Source organism: Parambassis ranga, chromosome 18 (genome assembly GCF_900634625.1).
Source record: "Parambassis ranga chromosome 18, fParRan2.1, whole genome shotgun sequence".
Classification (NCBI taxonomy): Eukaryota; Metazoa; Chordata; class Actinopteri; family Ambassidae; genus Parambassis; species Parambassis ranga.
Window position 1 is genome coordinate 10,518,531 of NC_041038.1, and position 17,856 is coordinate 10,536,386.

Sequence of the window (17,856 nt, forward strand, 5' to 3'; positions counted from 1 at the left end):
GTGCTCGCGAAGGCGACATTGTTGAGTTTGTGTTGGTTTACGGTGCACTGTGACCCTATTGAATGTTTTATAGAGATGGGTGTCTATCTACATATTCTTCTGAATGGGGTGAAAGGGCCACATAAAGCTGACCAGACAACACAGAGCCATAAAAAGCCTGGTACAGACATGAGAAGCAGGTCTGAAATGAAACGTCACTGTGTCACACTGATTCATGGAGAGCCAAGACTGAGGGCTATGCTGCACAACTTGTTACACACCGCCAGGCTAAGTAACAGAGATTGAGTGTCTTTTCTATTCTGTGTGTAGGTGACGCTTCCCCTCAAGAATGTGGTTCTCTTCCTCTCGCCGTTCGCTTCAATTTCCCCTCTGGTTGCTTACTTCACTCACACAGCAGAGGAGCTGTCGCTTGAGGAATCTGGAAAACACCAGCAGGGAATGAGAGGAATTTCTGCTTTTCGTTTCTCCTTAACCACCCCCTCACCCCTTGCTCTCTTTACTTTGGATGCCTCTGCACAGCCAGGCTCTTGAGTTTTCTCTTGTTGCTGAATGCAGCCCAACAATAACAACCTCTCATAAACAATGGGGCTTGTTGATTGGGGGGTTTGTGAAGGAGAGTGGCCGTTGCTGGCCTATGCAGTCAGTTTTGCTGGCGCTGGGCCCCATGGACTGTCCTAAAAGCCTGAAAGTACAGGCTACGTTGAGGACCGTGAAAGATTTAAGGGCAACTTTAAAAATGCTCCATCTCTGAAGGACCGTAAACACATGCTTTAGTTCTTTCTTAATCTATCTTTCTTCCAAAAGGACTTTGATATACCAAACTCTGAAAGGGGATGCTGGTCAATGTCAGGAAACCACAAAAGTACAGGGAAAAAATGGTAGTTTTGGAATTCTGCGCTTTTACAGCACTCGTGGCCTCGTAAAGGGAGTCTGGATCACATCGGGTAGGATTTTGAACAAGACGATCGTGGAGTTCTGCCCCGTCCATTTCAGCCTATGGGCAGAACAGTCATCTAAACATCCGAAACAACAGTTAAAAACCCTGCGCCTGTGACAGGGAAATGATAATACAGAGTGATGTGTCCTGGAATAACTCTGTCTCTACTCTTTCCATTCTGGAAGATGACACCGCACATTACTGGACATTGTCCGTCATCTGCTGAACCAATTTAATGACTCTCACATCAACTAAATCAAAATAAAATGTCAGAATCGATTCATGTGAATAACATGGGTAAACAAACCACAATGTTTTATTATAATTTCCTACAGACCGCATACCAGAGCAAAGCTTTAGGAAAATACATGTTTTTTTCCCCAAATACTTGACATGCACAAACAAAACAACACAGTCCAGTGCAGTGACAACAGACAGACATGGTGCGCCCCCATGTGGACAAAGAAAGTTCAGCATGTTGCTCCGACTGTTCCCTCTCTAGCAAATATAAATTAAAGAAGCAGTGCTTAAGCTCTTAAAAACTTTATTTAAGGTGTAAGTCAAAACTCAAAAATTACAATAAACACACATCATTCACTCACACACACCCGGCACTCATCAATGCAATATCGTTCATTCATCAGTCTTCATCGGTATCAGTGTCTGGAATTGGAGAAGGGTCAGGGATCGCTATTTGCTTGCAGGCTTGAATGGATCAGACCACATTTTAACACCTGTGGATAAAAAAAAAACATGTACATTACAACAATTGAAGAAATCACTGTTCTCAACCATTTTTAAATCAACAGAAACTAGGTAGATAAAGACGCATAGATAGATAAATACTTTATTGATCCCCAGGGGAAATTCAGATATCCAGTAGCAGAGGTTAAATCGAGCTCTCTTACCAGTAGGCTGCACATCTGGCTGGTGGATTCCTGCTCGGTTTATCTTCTGAACTGCTCCTAGCAAGAAAGGAACACCACATTAGATATGAAGATATGAATACCTATGTGGCACAAACAACTACCTTCACACTCTCCAGGAGCAGCTCCAGTTCATAACAATGCAAGACTTAATTCAAGTAATCCATGCATCAATGCTAGGACATTTAATTTATGACTTAGTATATATTACTTAAAATACTGGACATGCATCACCTACTCAAATACTGATACAGATTTAGGGCAGGAGATTTTCAAAACATGAGGTACATGACAGTTTAAATCATACTGTATGGCAACATACTGAACCATAATTCTTGTCTTGCTATGTACTGACATGTTCTTACCCTAGTTTTGTTGTAGCTGACGAAAGCCTCTTTAACAGGACAGTTTTTGAAGGTTTGTCTTCTTATGTCTATAAGAATCAACAACTAGCTAAGCTAGCTAAACATGAAACATTTAGCTCTGCTGCAAAAGAGTAAAGAATTCACTTTTCACACACATTTTCGATTTAGAATAACGCTGTAAACTGGTTGTATAACAACTGAAATTGAAGAAAAGCTGTTACTTACTGTACTCTTCATTATGCGTGAGCGGGTACACAAATATTGGGTAAAAAGCAGCGGCGATGGCCGTCACGAAGCCTCCGAATATTAACGCTATTCTTGTATTTTTGGACATTTTCCCGCTGCCTCTGTCCAGATGATACACACACGACTCACCTCCAAATGTACACAGTGTTTACAACTATTGTTTCCGGTGTGAAAGGTTACCGACAACCACCCTTTAAAAAAAAAAGCGACGCCACGCTGATTTGGTATGGTCAGGCTTCCGTAATGAATGCTGCGTCACAGTCACATGCCGCAGCCCAACAATAACAAGGAAGTGTGGGTGAATTCAGGAGAGGTTTTCTTAGCTTCTCCTTCCTCTGTGAGCTGAAAAAATGATATTTTCAGCCGTTATTGTTTTTGGACTTTGTTGCCGTTACTCGTATGGAGTGACAGATGAAATTCAAACATTTGTAATTCCTCACAGTCACATGGACGTCGGCTGGGTGTACACTATCCAGGTAGACTATGTCTGCACATCATGTGGTTAATTATGGACTAGAGCATGTGTTTTATTGTATTATTTTAATATGAAAATGTATTTTTTTGTAGGAGAGTATGCACGCCTATGCAGCTAATGTGTATACGACTGTAACTGAGGAGCTGTCAAAGTCTAAAGAGCGCAGGTTCATTGCAGTGGAGCAGGAGTTCTTCCGACTGTGGTGGGATACTGTGGCCTCAGATACCCAAAAGAAACAAGTAAGGATGATTATTCATCAGTGTGGTTTTAAAATCATCCCCTTCCATGATGATCCTGTGTAAATTATAGTGACATGACTGTTGCTCTTCTAGGTCCGACAGCTTGTGAAAGAAGGTCGTTTTGAGTTCATCATTGGAGGGCAAGTGATGCACGACGAGGCTGTGACTGACCTAGACGACGAGATCCTGCAGATGACGGGTAAAACAACACATATCCTGCCTGTCTGTTTTGATCCTCACTTGTGTGATAACAGTCTCATTGCCGTTTCAGAGGGCCACGGTTTCCTGTACGAGACGTTCGGAGTGCGTCCTCAGTTCTCTTGGCACGTGGATCCGTTTGGAGCATCAGCCACCACCCCGGTGCTGTTTTCCCTGGCTGGGTTCAATGCACACCTCATCTCTCGTATTGATTACGACCTAAAAGACAGGATGCAGAAAGACAAGGTGTCAGTTGGTGCCTTGGTTCAAATGAATGGAAGATAACGACGGGTTGGCTGAATCTCATGATGTTGTTGGTTTTTTTTTTGACACAGAAGCTTCAGTTTGTATGGCGAGGTTCTCCTTCCTTGAAAGCTAAGCAAGAGATCTTCACCCACACTATGGACCAGTTTAGCTATTGCACCCCATCCCACCTGCCATTCTCCAACAGGTGCTTCACATTTACATCTGCCAGTGAAAAAAAAACTTTTCTTACTTTTCAACACAACAGCTTTGTTAACTTTTTATATTTCAGTTCTGGTTTCTACTGGAATGGGGTCGCCTTGTTCCCAGACCCTCCTAAAGATGGTGTATACCCCAACATGAGCCTTGCAGTCACCAAGGAGACAGTACATGCCTATGCCAAGACCATGGTGGAGAACATCAAGCAGAGGGGTGCATGGTTCAGGACCAACCACGTGCTCTGGCCATGGGTGAGTGTGTAGAAACCTTGAGTGTTGAGTGTTTTTTTTTCTGTCTTTTGCTTCAGTTTGCAGCATTTTCATTTCAGGGCTGTGACAAACAGTTCTACAACTCATCAGTGCAGTTCAACAACATGGATCCTTTGATGAAGTACATCAACCAGAACAGCAAAGAGTTTGGGGTCACAGTCCAGTACGCCACTCTAAGTGAATACTTCCAAGCCATCTACCAATCAAATCTTGTTTGGGATGTCCGTGGGAGTGAAGATTTTCTACCATATTCAACTGGTAAGAAATTATTATTCTGACACAAACAATAATATCAATCATCACATTCAACTTGAACTGCAAATCTGTTTTATTTCCTAGAACCCTACCAGGCATGGACTGGATTTTATGCCTCCAGAAATGTCCTAAAAGGAGTGGCGAGACGGGCCAGTTCCCAGCTGCATGCAGCGGAGACTCTCTTTACTCGGTACCGAATCAACTTTCCAGATGGACCAGTAGCTAAAGACTGGGCCCTGGACAAACTCAGAGCTCTACGCTGGGCTGTTTCTGAGGTATTTTGTCGAGATATTTAATATATGTTTATGTGAGAGGTAGTCAAGTGATACAAAATACTCATAAAATGATAAAGATTGGATGAGGAAAAAATACAAAAAGATGCTCAGGCATCTGGTTCGGAATGCCTCCTGGACGCCTCCCTGGGGAGGTGTTCCGGGCATGTCCCACTGGGAGGAGGCCCCGGGAAGACCCAGGACGCGGTGGAGAGACTATGTCTCTCGGCTGGCCTGGGAACGCCTCGGGATTCCCCCAGAGGAGCTGGAGGAAGTGTCTGGTGAGAGGGAAGTCTGGGTGTCCCTGCTTAGACTGCTGCCCCCGCGACCCGGCCCCGGATAAGGGGTTGAAGATGGATGGATGGATGGATGGATATACAAAATAGTAAAACTAATAAATATTGTGTGTATTTAGGTCCAGCACCATGATGGAATCACCGGGACAGAATCTCCAAAGGTGGCAGACATGTACCTACAGCATCTCACACAGGCCATGATGGGAGTGGAGGAACTTTTAGCTGCACTCTTTCTGCTGCCTCACAACCTTGGCATTCCCAACATGTTTGACAGGCACTTCCATCAAAAAGGTTAGCAGGTTAAGTTCAGTGTATGCCGATTAGAGCCAGGATATCGGTTTTCCTTTTCTTTATGCTAAGCTAAAGGATAAATATGGAGCAAGAGCTTTCAGCTCATGCTTAGGCTAATTGATAATGTTAGCATCTACATTAGCCAACAAGTAGTTTCCAAAAACATACATCCAATTCAAATACATTTCTTTGCAACAGGTGTCCATCAAGCTCTGGAGCAGCATGTCATCATTTACAACCCATTAGCATGGAACATCACCACAGTTATCAATATAACAGCAATGCTGCCGGGTGCAGTCGTCTATGATGATAATGGACAGCCTGTTCCTGCACAGGTAGTTTTTGTTTGTATCACACTGAGGAAGTCAGACACAGCATGGAGACCTGGGATCAGTATATAATATACACTATGATAAAATCTTCCTCTTTCCTGTTACAGATTCAGATATCGGCGCAGTCCAACACGACCTACGACCTCTTCATCATGGTGGAACTCGGAGGCCTTCAGCACAGGAAATACCTGATTAAGTTCTCTGAGAAGCCATGTGCCAAAAGTTCTAAGTGTGCCTTGACATATGAAGCTAAAGGGGTTCTGTTTGAGAGACGCAGTGTGAAAGACTGGACAAAAACAGGGAGGCGACTTCTGCCTGTTATGAATGAATGTTACAAGCTCATGTTTGATCAGGACACCAACCTGCTGCACAGCATCACATATCTGTAAGATTTCTGTTTTTAGTTCCCCTTTGTGGATTTCTGTCTCTGAATCTCTCATTTGACTCCTAATCTTTTATGATTATTAGTCAGGACAAAAGACAAGTAAAGATGACGCAGGATTTCTGGGAATACAATGCAAATGGAGACACCAAAGCGGGACCCATTTCTGATAACTACATCTTCAGTGCTAATGGCTCAGCTGTCCGTGCCTACAAAGCTGTGAAAATGGAGATTATTCCAGGAAGGCTTGTTACAGAGATCAGGCAATACTTCTACAGGTGGGTTAAAGTAACCGGATTGTCCAATAACCGGAAGGTTGGTGGTTCGATCCCAACTCCTCCCTAGTTACTGTTGTTTGTCCTTGGGCAAGGCACTTTACGGGATTTACCATCTCATCCATCTTCTAGAGAGGAAAGCGATGAAGACTACGCCTACTCGATCACCACCCGTGTCCCAGAATGCCATGGGCCAAAACTGCTGTGTCAAAGGCTTGAGCAGACCTACTCACTGGGCCCTCTCCATCTCAACACAGAGGTTGTCCTCAGGACCAGCACCTCCTTGAAGAACAACAAGACCCTGTACACAGACGACAATGGCTACCAGATGATGAAGAGGACATACAAGAAATTCACTAATAACACTTTAGCAAGAGTAGGTCCTAAGAGATAAACCCACAGTAAGAATAGCCATAAAAGTAAACTAGTATAATTGATGTATGATTTTGCAGAACTACTTCCCCATGGTCCGGACTGCATACATTGAGGATGATGTTAGCAGACTGGTACTCCTTAGCGACAGAGCTCACGGTGTCTCCAGCCAAGCCAACGGACAGCTAGAGGTACGATCAAAAAGCCGTGCAAACACACACACACTAACCACACTAACCTTTATGCACAGAAACACTGTAACACCCTGTGTGTTCTTGCCCTCACAGGTCATGCTCCATCGACGGCTTTGGAACAACTTGCCCTGGAACCTTGGCTACAACCTGACCCTGAACGACAGTTCGGTGGTTAGGCCCACACTGTGGATGATGATTGGCTCCCTAAGTGCCACCTCCAAGCTCTTTCAGAGGGAAGCAATACAGCTGCAACACAGACCTGTCGTTATGCCCATAGACCAGCCTCGTAAGTGGAGTGAAGAGCGTCAAACACAAAACATTGTTTACTGCCCAACAAGCAGCCTGAGGCATAAGGGTGTGAATTAAGAGATGACAGTATTGACCAGACAGTTAAACAGTCGCACCAAAAACAAACCAGAAAAACCTCTGCAACCAAAATCCTTTTCCGTACCCACGTTGACATTTACTTACATTACAAGTGAACACCAAACAAGCATCAACACTCGGCTCTCTATCTCTAACAGCACTACCTCTGCTTTGTGGTGACTGACAATTTTTCCTATTATCTTGTGTGCTTAGAGAAGCCCTGGCTGGAAAAGGAGCCCAGAAGCAGTTCTCCTGTGCCTTTAGTCGTTCTTCCACCAAACCTCCACCTGCTCAGCCTCAGCATCCCTGGATGGAACTACAGCTCCAAACATGATGTTCACCTCAGTCACGTACACTCAGGTCTGCTGTGATATTTCTCAGGGAAATGTGTCGAAATGATTAAATTCCAATCATTTACTTTCTGTATGGCACACATCTAGGTAAGAACATGCACTCAGAGCCAGATTTTGATCGGGTGCTGTTGAGGATAATGCACCTTTATGAGGAAGGGGAAGACCCGGAGCTGTCAAAGCCAGTCATCATAAATTTAAAGGTACGGACATCAATGGAACTGTTGAATCTTAATATCATTATATTCTATGATTATGATGAATTAACATCTTTCTCTGTGTGAACAGGATGTTCTGCAGGGAATAGGGGATGTAAGCATGCTGGAGGAGCGTTCTCTCACAGGAACCTGGGACATCACCAGTCTGCAGACGTGGAAGTGGAAAACTGCAGATGACTCAGAAAAAAGTCAGAAAAAGCTGTTCACTACATTTTATCTGGTTTTGATTGAGATGCTTTGTATTGATGGCTTTCTCTCTCTCTCTCTCTGTTTGTTTTTTAGAGGACAAATGGTTCCACAAGTGTCAAGATGGAGACTTCACCGTGACCATCGCACCCAAGGAAATTAGAACCTTCTTTGTTCACTTTAGCGCCAGGAATTTTTAGGCAGCACTGTCTTGTATCTTCTGTGAAGATCACAAATCTTGAAACAAAATAAAGAAAGAAACCATCCTCTGCTGCACTCGATGATCAAATGATGCAGTTTTTGCACATATTGTTTATATGATGATGATACCGATCTGAGTCTCTGCTGGCTCTCACAAAATAAAGTGATTATTTTTGTTATGCTTATTCAAATGTTTGACTCATGTTGTGTGATAATTACAACGGCATTTTAAGAAAATAAAAAAAAAATACAAATCGCAACCTTGGGTGATATTTGTTTCCATAAATGTCAACAACAATTAAACATAAAAAAAGCAAAATTACAAGAAAAAAGTGAAGTTTATGAAAATGTGCAGCAGCATTGAAAATTTGAGCTAAAATAGAAAGATTTACAGATTTACAGAAATTTACAGAAAGCTAGTTTAACTACCAACATGCTAACATGTCAATATGCAAGCTAGGCTAACTGTCTCCTAGCCTAAACTTGCATTCACACACAATGTTAATGTGAAAAAACTAAGTAAACAATACAAAATATACACTCGTCAGACAACTAATAGTGCTAATGGGGAAGTAATAGCCTTTAGCATCATGTTACCTGGTTGTTTTGAAACGGTTTAGCTCCTTTTTCAGGCTTTCTCTTCTTTTAGACTGCAGTCCGCCAACATGGACGCTAGAGGCTTCCGTACACCCATTCTCAAACCAACTTCACCCTGCAGCCGGCTGTGGATGAACCAAAAGAGACAACACCCTGAGGAGAGCTTTGTGTGCCACCGCGACAAAAACGGAAGTCCCACAAAATACACCGAATTAAAGCTGATATGAAGAAGATTATAACGCGCCATGATCGTCAGTGAGGGAGGCGGCGTTATCTCCGATTTGTTACAAGATGAGCAGCAGCAATGTGAGTGATGTTTCTATAATAATGTGCGCAGGTTTAATTAGTATGATCGCAAGCATGTATGACACTGTAATGTTTTTCCTCTCAGTCATTTCTGTGTTATTTTTAATATAAACAACAGTGCCTTTGTTATCGATGGAGAAGCAGGATGCTGAGGAGGCGTTGCATGTGTTGCTAGGATACTGGGAGGGTGCTGATGGAGCTACAGACTTCTGCATTTCATCTGTCTGTCTTTAACAGAAAAGAGAGAGGGAGCAGAAGAGGAAATTACAACACTTTCTGACCGATCTGGCTTTACTTGGATCATTACAGGTTTGATGCACACATATTGGGATGCAGAGATTAAAAATCAAACAGCTCCTCAGATTGTCTCACACATGCACCTTCGCTCACCCTCACAGGGGTTTAAATACTTCCAGCCCTGGCTAAGAGGCAAGGAGGAGCTGCTGCTGACGGTCGTCAATGAGGATCTGGTTAGTTTCTGTGCACAAAATGTTTCATTATGGGATGCTGATAAAAACATGAACATGCACAGTCTTTCTCCTCTCCTCTCCTCTCCCGCCCTGCAGGGTTGGCGTTCCCCTGGCTTTGCAGTGTCCCGTGCCTCCTCCTACACCTCCACCAGCAGCTGTAACAGCAGTGATGTCTCCCCCAGCAGCAGCTCTCCCAGCCTGGCCAGTCGGAGCAGCTCCCCACTGCCCGGGGAGCCTCCGGGCCCAAAAGACTCCCAGTCACACACACACACCAAGACACAGCCACAGCCACAAAATGTCAGGTGACTGATGCAAGCGTGTGTATATGTTGCAAATATTAGCTAATATTTGTTTTCAAATCTAAAATGAAGATTTTCTTAAAGGTGCAAAATAACAAAATGCAGACAGCTTTTCTACCCTTGCACAACTAAGAGCTAGGCTAACGTAGCCTAAGCTTCCTAGTTTAGCAGGCTTATGATGCTACCTTGGTAAAAATGGGCACTTCATTAGCATAGTCTGACCTCATTTGCTAAGTGCAGGAATGGAAGGATGCCAGCAGAGAGATCTACCTAGTAATAAGACCCTACTTTCATTTTAACTTTTAGCTTCAACATGAGGAGATAAAGATCTACTTTCTGTCTTTATAGGGAGCCCAGCAGTGAGGAGCACCTCCTCCCAGCCTCCCCTAGTGAAAGAGAGATAGCAGTGCCTGTAAGTACCTGCAGAATCCAGCTCCTCTAACATTAACTCGGCCCACACGTCATTCAGCCTCTGCTCTGTCCCTCAACAGGAGGTGAACTGCACTCTCTTTTTATTGGCCGGTTATGTCAAGTACGGACGGCCCTACGCCTGGATACGCTCCAATCATGAGCGCCTGGTCAACATCGGCGGTACCGATTCGATGGTCAGGGACACGCCCATGAAACTGAAGTCCATTGCAGACTGGCAGACACGAGGTATGGAAACAATGTGTGGAATCCTAACAGGAGAAAGTTCTATAATAATTACACCAGTTTCCATGAGTTAAATCAGACACAGATGTCTCAGCTGAACCTTTATAGATATTATTGTAAGCTCCATGTGCTTCGATATTAGAGAAAACTGCTACGTTTTGCGAGACAATAAAAGAAAACTTTTACATTTTTTGGCAGGTATCCGTGTTTGGGATGTTGTTAGTGAGCTGGTGTGCCTGTGCACTGTTCCCTCTCCCTCCAACCCCTTCGCCCTGGATATGCGTTACATCAAAAGTCTTCCCCTTCCTGACCACTTCCTGGTCACAGGAGCACTTCTGAACTTCCTGGAGATGTATGTGGTTTATGGCAACCGGGATGAGATGCATTATGATAAAGGTGGGACACTATGGAAAGCTGCAATAACTCATCATCCCAGGAGGGGGTGCTGTGTAGCTATATAAAAAAAAAGGGTTTTTTCTCCTACTGTAGTACTTCATCATTTTAAAGCACAAGTGAAATGATAAATGATGATTTGTTGTCTTTTCAGTGGTGGAGGAGGTGAAGTCTCTGAGGCGTCTCCATGTGCAGTCTCTGCTGGAGGTACAGCAACAAGGAGAGAGCTGCGGGTCAGCCGGTAGCCCCACAGCGCCGCACTCCTCTGGAGAGGAGTGAATGTTTATTTTTATTGTCTGACATTAGTAGTTTGTTGTAGTGTTTTTAATGTATAAATAGTATTACCCAACAAAGCTTGTGAGGAGAGCTCCTCACAAGCAGTCATATGAGCTTTAAAGTTCAAGGCTACAGTTGGAAGGTTGTCACGAGACTTTGGAGAAACAAAAACCCTGGGAAAAAGAGTCACATGACTGGGTTTAAAAAAAAATGCCAGGGCCTCTCTGAATGTCATGCCCTGCTCCCCCTTAAAATTGTCAATCTCAATTTCACTCCCACACATGGTTAAAGACCGGGAAACCAAATATAACATGGAAAAAGTCATTAAATCAGCAGGACAGAGCCTGAGACGTCAAAGCTGGTTCAAGATTTGCAAACAAGCAAATGCTGTATAAAAAGTTTTAATATTTCATAAAATACATATTTAATTAAATATGTACAACGATATAAAACAGTACACTGATAAAATACATCTTAAAAGCAGGCACCCTCTGAGGTGAAGGCTGTGCCGTTTGTAAATACAAAGATACATCGAGTACTACATGTTAAAAATTCACTGCCCAGTGGCACGTCAGTCCAAAAAAAAAAAACCACAGACACCTTCCTTGTTCATTTAAGAAAAGGTGACGTTTGTAGCTTAGGTTTTGGTCGGAAAACACAAAAAAAAAAGAGGCTGCACTACTAATCCTGGAGTCTCTCATTTGTAAACGGTTGGTTGTAATCACCTTATGCAATACAGCACATATCAGCGCCTATAATTGTCACTTTAAATAGACTAAGTAGGTAGTTAAGACGACTTCTATGGCTTTGGTGATGTGAAAAAAAGCACATTGTAGCATTTACTATACGGAGCTGCTCAGTATGCACAGTCATGGATGGACGTGAAGAAGAAGAAGAAGAATCCAGGGATTTTTAAGAAGATCTCAAATTCCCTCCCCTCCTCTATTGGAATGCAGGTGCACGGCCGCGCATTCCTCACCCTAGAACACAGTGTCCTCAGTGTTCGGACGCTAACAGACCCACAAGTCATGGCTGAGTGTTTTTCCGTGTAGATGCAAATAATTCATGGCTGTGGGTCTGTTTTTGTTCTGCAGGAAGGTGCTGTGTAAGAGGAGCATTTTGTTGAGCCTGCAGACTGTTTTTTTTCCATCCATGATGCAGGTGTTTCAGACACTAATGGCTTACTTTGGGATTTGAAGTTTAAAAGGGATTGGCCCGATTAGAAAGTGCTTAGAAGCTAAATAACTCTGTGTGCGCAAGAATTTGTAAATGTACATCTGTATGATGTGCCTGCTGTCCATTAAATACCAAAGGAGAGAGAAACAAATCCTGCTAAAGCCACAGGGGAAAAAAAAAAAAAAAAATCATCATGACCCGTCGCAAAAGTTAAATAAAAATGTAAAAACTGACTGTGGTCATCTTTTTCCAGTTTTTGCCTGCCGACCATTTGACCAGTGTCTCCGTCCTGCAGTCCGACGTCTTTGCTGGCAGCATAAAATACTCCGAGTCACTCACAGCACATGAGAAACAAAGCCGTCTACAGCATCTTGTGCTTTGTTGGACGCATCCAAAACCTTCACGTCCACACACACATACACACACAATCACCGATTACGGCGACATCCTTTCACAAGCAAATGTCCAAACATGGACTTCCCCACTCCTACAGACTCATCCCTTTTGTGTCTTTGTGTTGTGTAATCAGTCTTCTCAGTGCCGTCACCCCTGAGGTTGTCATCAGGTTAATGTGGTCCCACGTTTGAGGTGAGGAAGCAGACGTTCAGTTCCAGCTGTCGGAGGCAGAACCTCTCCTGGTGATGGCTCTAAGAGGGCTGCGAGACACAGAGCCCCTCTTCTTCCAGCGAACTGTAGAGAACAGACACAAACGAGTGACGTTAGCTCGTCAGGCTATGCACCTTCATCAACCCTTGGTTTCCATTACTTTCACTAGGTGAGGTCAGTAATGCTACTTTCCTTCTACCCTACCGAGCCAAACTAGACCAGGATCTGACTTTTTGACACATTAAAAATGTATAATTTTCTAGTATATTTTGGGAAAAAGTCACCTAACAATGTAAAGGTGCAGATCTTCTGTGTATTAATCACTTTTGACTGCAAAAAAAGACAAATCCAGGCCTCACCTTTTCCCAGACTAGCAGGCAGCGTCGAGCTCTTTCCATTAGCAGGAGAGTTGGACGACTCCTCCACACGCTTCCCTTTCACCTCTCCAGGCGTCAGTGTGGCCGAGCCGTCCTGCTGCCAGTCGCTCAACGCCCGCTGGAACGAGTGTGCCAGGCAGGCCGTCATGTCTCTTGCCCGCTCTGCCCGGTTGCACCAGAACACCCGACACTGCAGCTGCTGCCCGTGGTGCTTGCAGATGTACAAGAAGACATTGGGCCGGTTGGGGTCTGCGGCGCAGTATGCAATGTCCTGCAGGTAGGTCTTTGTGAGCTGCCGGCCCGTGCTGATCTCTTTGACCTCCACGTATCTTGGGCGCACCACCAGAGCATGGTCTTTGCTAAGTTTCTTCCCATTGGCAATACCTTCTAGCATGCGAGTGATGGCGTCCTGGGCCTGCTCTCGATCCAGAGAGAAGATTTTCTCTGTGCCCAGGTAGTGAACTTTAAATAGCGGATCCCCGTGGGACAGAGACTCCGTGCGGTCACCGCGGAGGCGTCGCCGTAACGCAGCAGGAGAGTTCTTGAGGGTCTGCATGAGGTGGAAAGTGCTGAGGGACATGGTGCGTTTCAGTCTGGATTTCAAGAAAATCTTAGCTGAGGTGTGACTGTCCGGGGTCAGCCGGTCCTCTTCAGAGCCTCTTCCAGTCTTCCTCCGTCCTTCTATGAACGCAGCGTCTTTGCATCCACTGCTTTTATCTGAAACGGAGCAAACAGTGACGAGTCAGATGTGTTCAGAGTTAAATAAGGTGAAGGAGAGGCTACATCCTAGGACTCTATTAGATATTCAGTAACAGTCTGCTCTGTGTGACATGGAGGAAAAAATCATGCATGTCAGCACAACGTGAACGCAGGGTGGAAAAACACAAAGGCCACCAAACAGGCTCGGTTACGAATGTGACGCACTCGGTGTAACATATTAAATATTTACAAGCAGGTCTGGCTGGAGCTTTGTCAACGCTGGATGCAGACAGAAAAAAAAAAAATCAAAATTTAACCCCATGCCATCATGTATCATGATATAAATACTGCTGTGAGGGCATCTGATGTGTTATGCAACCACATCTGGTGGTCTCCCATTGTCTCCCACAGAACTGCATGTTCTCCATTGTGTTGCTTCTTATATTTTTTCCTCTCTTTTCTTGGCCATTCTTTCAACAGCCTAGCTCCCTCCTCAGATGTGAGCTGCAGAGAAAAAACCACCGACTGTTCCTCAGATTGTGGCCATTGTTCGTCAAACGCCCTGCGCCAGGAAACAGCTTCACATTCTTCTAAATATTTCTCCTACAAACAATGGACATGCTTCTGCGAGTATGTCACATCACAGAGGAGACGCGAGCTGACCTGCAGACAAGGTCGACCCCACAACATGCACACATCATGTACATGTGGGTCACAGTTAACAACACAACCGTCTCTGAAACAGTGCACAGATTTGCATCAAACCAAAGCCAACAAGGACTTCATATTTAAATTAATATGTGGCAGATTTGCATGAAGGTTGAAACAGCATTAGTTTTCTGGCAATTTATCCGTCTGTGTTTTATACCTAGAAATAATTTGTGGCCAACTCTTTTTAAAATAAAGTTATTGAAAAATGGCAGAAAATAAAATACTCAAAATAAACAGGTCCTTTAAGGACTTGATTCAATTTCAATTAACCTTTTATGTCATAAGTTTGACAAGTCTTCTGCACCGCAATTAAACGCAAATACCTCTTTACATTTAATTTCCTTGCTATTTATGTATATGCCGAATTAACAAACTAACTCTAAGGATAACTGCCAACTACACAAAATGACGTAGAACCGGGACTCGATGCAAAAAAAATTAAGACATTTTTTAAAAAGGCGGTTTTCACAACGTGACTCGGCGAGACGCGGGAAAGTAATACCGAGACAAATACAAGTCCAAATAATAATCAATACAAATCACATTTGACACTTGTATTGAAGTTGTTAAAACTTTTCAGACGTACCTGCCCACAGTGTCATGCAGAAGATGTCCTCGTGCGCCTCAGGTGAACCGTAGCAACGTCTCCGTGACTTTTCACCGGACAGGTGCGACACAAAACCCACGCAGCGCGAGCAGAGCCCGTCTGACGGTCTGAGGAAACACTCACAGCTCCACGGACGCGGACAAAGCTCTCAGAGACGGACGCAGAGTTTATGAAGTGACTGAATCACGCTGACTCCTCCGTGTGTGTGTCTGAGTGCGTGTGTGACTGACTCACTGAGCTCGTGGGAGTGGGACGACCGGTTTTTTATACCGCGCAGGCGCGATCTCGTCATACACGTGGACGAGCATTTGCGTCTGAGCAGTGAGGAGGCAGGTAGGCGTGTGTGTGTGTGTGTGTGTGTGCTGAGGTCTGCTGGATGCAAATGTTCATTTTTTAGAGGGATTTACAGTAGATGGAATAATAATGGATTAAAGCATCACTTTTATTTTTGTCAAACTTCCCTAAATTGTAGAGAAACATTTAACATTCTTACAACAAAACAACATGTTGATGATTTTTGTGTAAATCACTCAGGACATACTTTTCACAAACATCCAAAATAAGTCACATTAATTAGGCCCCATTCACACTGGAGAAAGTCATTCCAGCTAGAGTAGGATTGAGCCCAGACAGCCTTTAAGCTGGATGCGTTCAGACCTGTTTTCAAATCTGGCTAGCACACACTAGCCAGATGAATCCGGCTTCATCCAGCGTGTTAGCTGTCCTCCAAACCACTAGGTGGCGCCTCGTAATATACAGAGTCCGTTCAGGCCGCGGTAGGACCGCGTGTGCGCATGCGTCGTGCAGATTTTTTGTCCCGTGTCGCGCCCCGTGAACCGGAAGTAGCACATCGCTAACCAGACGTAGCAATACAGTATCTAAAAATAAATAAAATGTCGCTAACCGGAAGTATCACATCGCTAGCCGGATTTGCTAGCCACATTTGCGTTCACACCTGAGCCACATTTGAGCCAATCCGGCTAGATCCACCTACGAGAAATCAAACTGGATACAGCCGGATTCGAGGTGTTCACACTCAGAAAAAAAACATCTGGATGCGGCCCTAATCCCGCTTTAGCCACATTTATTTCCCCAGTGTGAACGGGGCATTAGCCTACCTAGCTCCTGAATCCTTATAGCATATAAGCTCACGTTAGCTTACTAGCTATCGAACAAACTAGATAGCAGCATCTGAGTTAGCTTGGGATGCTAAACTGGCTAATTTACTCCTGACAAATTGGCTAATGCTTCAAAAAAAGCATAAATGAGCACCAGATTTTTATAATGCATGTTAGCTCGTTAAAACTGAAATAGGCTACTATCTGAGTGGATGTGCTAGTTAGCTAGCTTACTTACTACAGCTAACAGCATCCATAATAAAAAACTGTGTGCTTTTAATAGACAGTGTAAGGTTACAAGGCAAATGTGTGTAACAAATAATTAGCTTAAGGCTAATGAGCTTAGCTAGCTAACTCACTTGACTAATACTACGCAGTGATATGATATGATATTGCTGGGTCAAAACAAAAATACTAATAAATGTAATATAGCATTGTCTTTCAGATGACTGTGAGGTTTTAAAAAATACAATCTTTTCTGTAATTAGAACAAAGTATACTAAATGGGTCGACATCATTTCATGACACCGTGCTCCTCTATCTAACATCTGAAACCGACTACCCCTCATTACCATCACATTGCGTAACAGCCCGTCTGTAATGGGGATCATCGGCCTCACTGGTTCAGATCTGCCTCAAGTGTTTATTCTGGGGGCATTTTGAACAGTGGCAGAGGAAAACTTTAAACGGTTCCATATGTGTGTGTGTGCTGCTGGGTGTGCCTGACGTGGAGGAACAGTAGGGCCCCTGTTTCTTCTGGGTTTGGCCCAACAACAGTTAAGTTGTGGACGTCACACTCGCCTCAGTGCCTAGCAGGAGACACTGGAACTATTCTTGGGGTACCGGTGACATAATGGACCATCTCAGACAGCCATCCACCCCCTCCCTACGCATGCTGCAGCAGACTCAGAAACCAAAGCCGTGGCATAGACAGTATGCGAGGGCATGTTGCAGCATGTTACATTGGACATACATTCAGTGAGTGCAAATTGGGTCTTCAGTTCCCCACTTGATTGACTCTGGAGGGGTCAAACCACTGTTCAGACAGGACAGTGTGGAGGTGCCAATAGGAAAAAAACATTGATATGATTATCAGTTTCTACAAGGAGGACTATTGCGCACTAATCCACTATAACACTGGTGCGTTATCTGAAAGCAAAAGGTGCAGTGGCAGCAGCATTGTACCACTGTCTCTAAGTGAAAGGGCTTATTGTTTATCAGCATTCTGCAAAGTACCTACTGTGTTAGCATGCTAGTGTTTCCAAACATTGTTTAACCGCAAAGAGTTTCACCTTATCACACAGGAAATAATAATATCATCAATATTGCTCCGAGTTCCTTGATGACTTACAATGGCGGTGTTAGCTAGGCTTATGGCCTTTCTACGCTAGCAATTTTTAGCGATCTTATAAGACCATTGCATGACACACTACACGACGTGAATCTAATAAACTTTGGTA

At 44.0% G+C, this 17,856-nt stretch overlaps 4 protein-coding genes across 4 annotated transcripts; 2 read left to right on the forward strand and 2 right to left on the reverse strand.

Annotated features, from left to right (window-relative positions):
• Nucleotides 1-1,464: 1,464 nt before the first annotated feature.
• On the reverse strand, nt 1,465-2,677 carry smim20 (small integral membrane protein 20). Its single transcript, XM_028429501.1, has 3 exons — nt 2,454-2,677; nt 1,846-1,902; nt 1,465-1,671 (listed from the first exon to the last, which is right to left on the reverse strand). The coding sequence occupies exons 1-3, from the start codon at nt 2,560-2,562 to the stop codon at nt 1,628-1,630; spliced, it is 210 nt and encodes a 69-aa protein (XP_028285302.1). The 5' UTR covers nt 2,563-2,677; the 3' UTR covers nt 1,465-1,627.
• A 63-nt stretch (nt 2,678-2,740) lies between these two features.
• On the forward strand, nt 2,741-8,326 carry man2b2 (mannosidase, alpha, class 2B, member 2). Its single transcript, XM_028429733.1, is given in 20 exon segments — nt 2,741-2,950; nt 3,042-3,188; nt 3,282-3,387; nt 3,460-3,632; nt 3,722-3,837; nt 3,922-4,099; nt 4,177-4,375; nt 4,457-4,647; nt 5,060-5,205; nt 5,430-5,459; nt 5,461-5,566; nt 5,671-5,948; nt 6,032-6,223; nt 6,353-6,596; nt 6,673-6,783; nt 6,880-7,072; nt 7,366-7,512; nt 7,593-7,705; nt 7,791-7,908; nt 8,003-8,326. Coding segments are annotated over 20 exon segments (3,018 nt in total). The 5' UTR covers nt 2,741-2,824; the 3' UTR covers nt 8,107-8,326.
• Nucleotides 8,327-8,825: 499 nt separating this feature from the next.
• On the forward strand, nt 8,826-11,466 carry LOC114451138 (uncharacterized). Its single transcript, XM_028429706.1, has 8 exons — nt 8,826-9,010; nt 9,248-9,319; nt 9,409-9,480; nt 9,577-9,782; nt 10,128-10,191; nt 10,271-10,436; nt 10,632-10,829; nt 10,981-11,466. The coding sequence occupies exons 1-8, from the start codon at nt 8,996-8,998 to the stop codon at nt 11,103-11,105; spliced, it is 918 nt and encodes a 305-aa protein (XP_028285507.1). The 5' UTR covers nt 8,826-8,995; the 3' UTR covers nt 11,106-11,466.
• A 21-nt stretch (nt 11,467-11,487) lies between these two features.
• LOC114451140 (uncharacterized) lies at nt 11,488-15,512 on the reverse strand. Its single transcript, XM_028429707.1, has 3 exons — nt 15,258-15,512; nt 13,244-13,978; nt 11,488-12,968 (listed from the first exon to the last, which is right to left on the reverse strand). The coding sequence occupies exons 1-3, from the start codon at nt 15,271-15,273 to the stop codon at nt 12,883-12,885; spliced, it is 837 nt and encodes a 278-aa protein (XP_028285508.1). The 5' UTR covers nt 15,274-15,512; the 3' UTR covers nt 11,488-12,882.
• Nucleotides 15,513-17,856: the final 2,344 nt, after the last annotated feature.

Excerpts from the sequence above, each read along its gene's own strand:
- smim20 (XM_028429501.1), bottom strand. The coding sequence starts at position 2,562 with ATGTCCAAAAATACAAGAATAGCGTTAATATTCGGAGGCTTCGTGACG. Across the intron at positions 1,903-2,453 it reads CACGCATAATGAAGAGTACA|GAGCAGTTCAGAAGATAAAC; the intron begins GTAAGTAACAGC and ends CTTTCTTGCTAG. Across the intron at positions 1,672-1,845 it reads GCCAGATGTGCAGCCTACTG|GTGTTAAAATGTGGTCTGAT; the intron begins GTAAGAGAGCTC and ends TTTTATCCACAG.
- LOC114451138 (XM_028429706.1), top strand. Across the intron at positions 9,481-9,576 it reads CGGTCGTCAATGAGGATCTG|GGTTGGCGTTCCCCTGGCTT; the intron begins GTTAGTTTCTGT and ends CCCGCCCTGCAG. Across the intron at positions 10,437-10,631 it reads TGCAGACTGGCAGACACGAG|GTATCCGTGTTTGGGATGTT; the intron begins GTATGGAAACAA and ends ATTTTTTGGCAG.
- LOC114451140 (XM_028429707.1), bottom strand. Across the intron at positions 12,969-13,243 it reads GCCTGCTAGTCTGGGAAAAG|TTCGCTGGAAGAAGAGGGGC; the intron begins GTGAGGCCTGGA and ends TGTTCTCTACAG.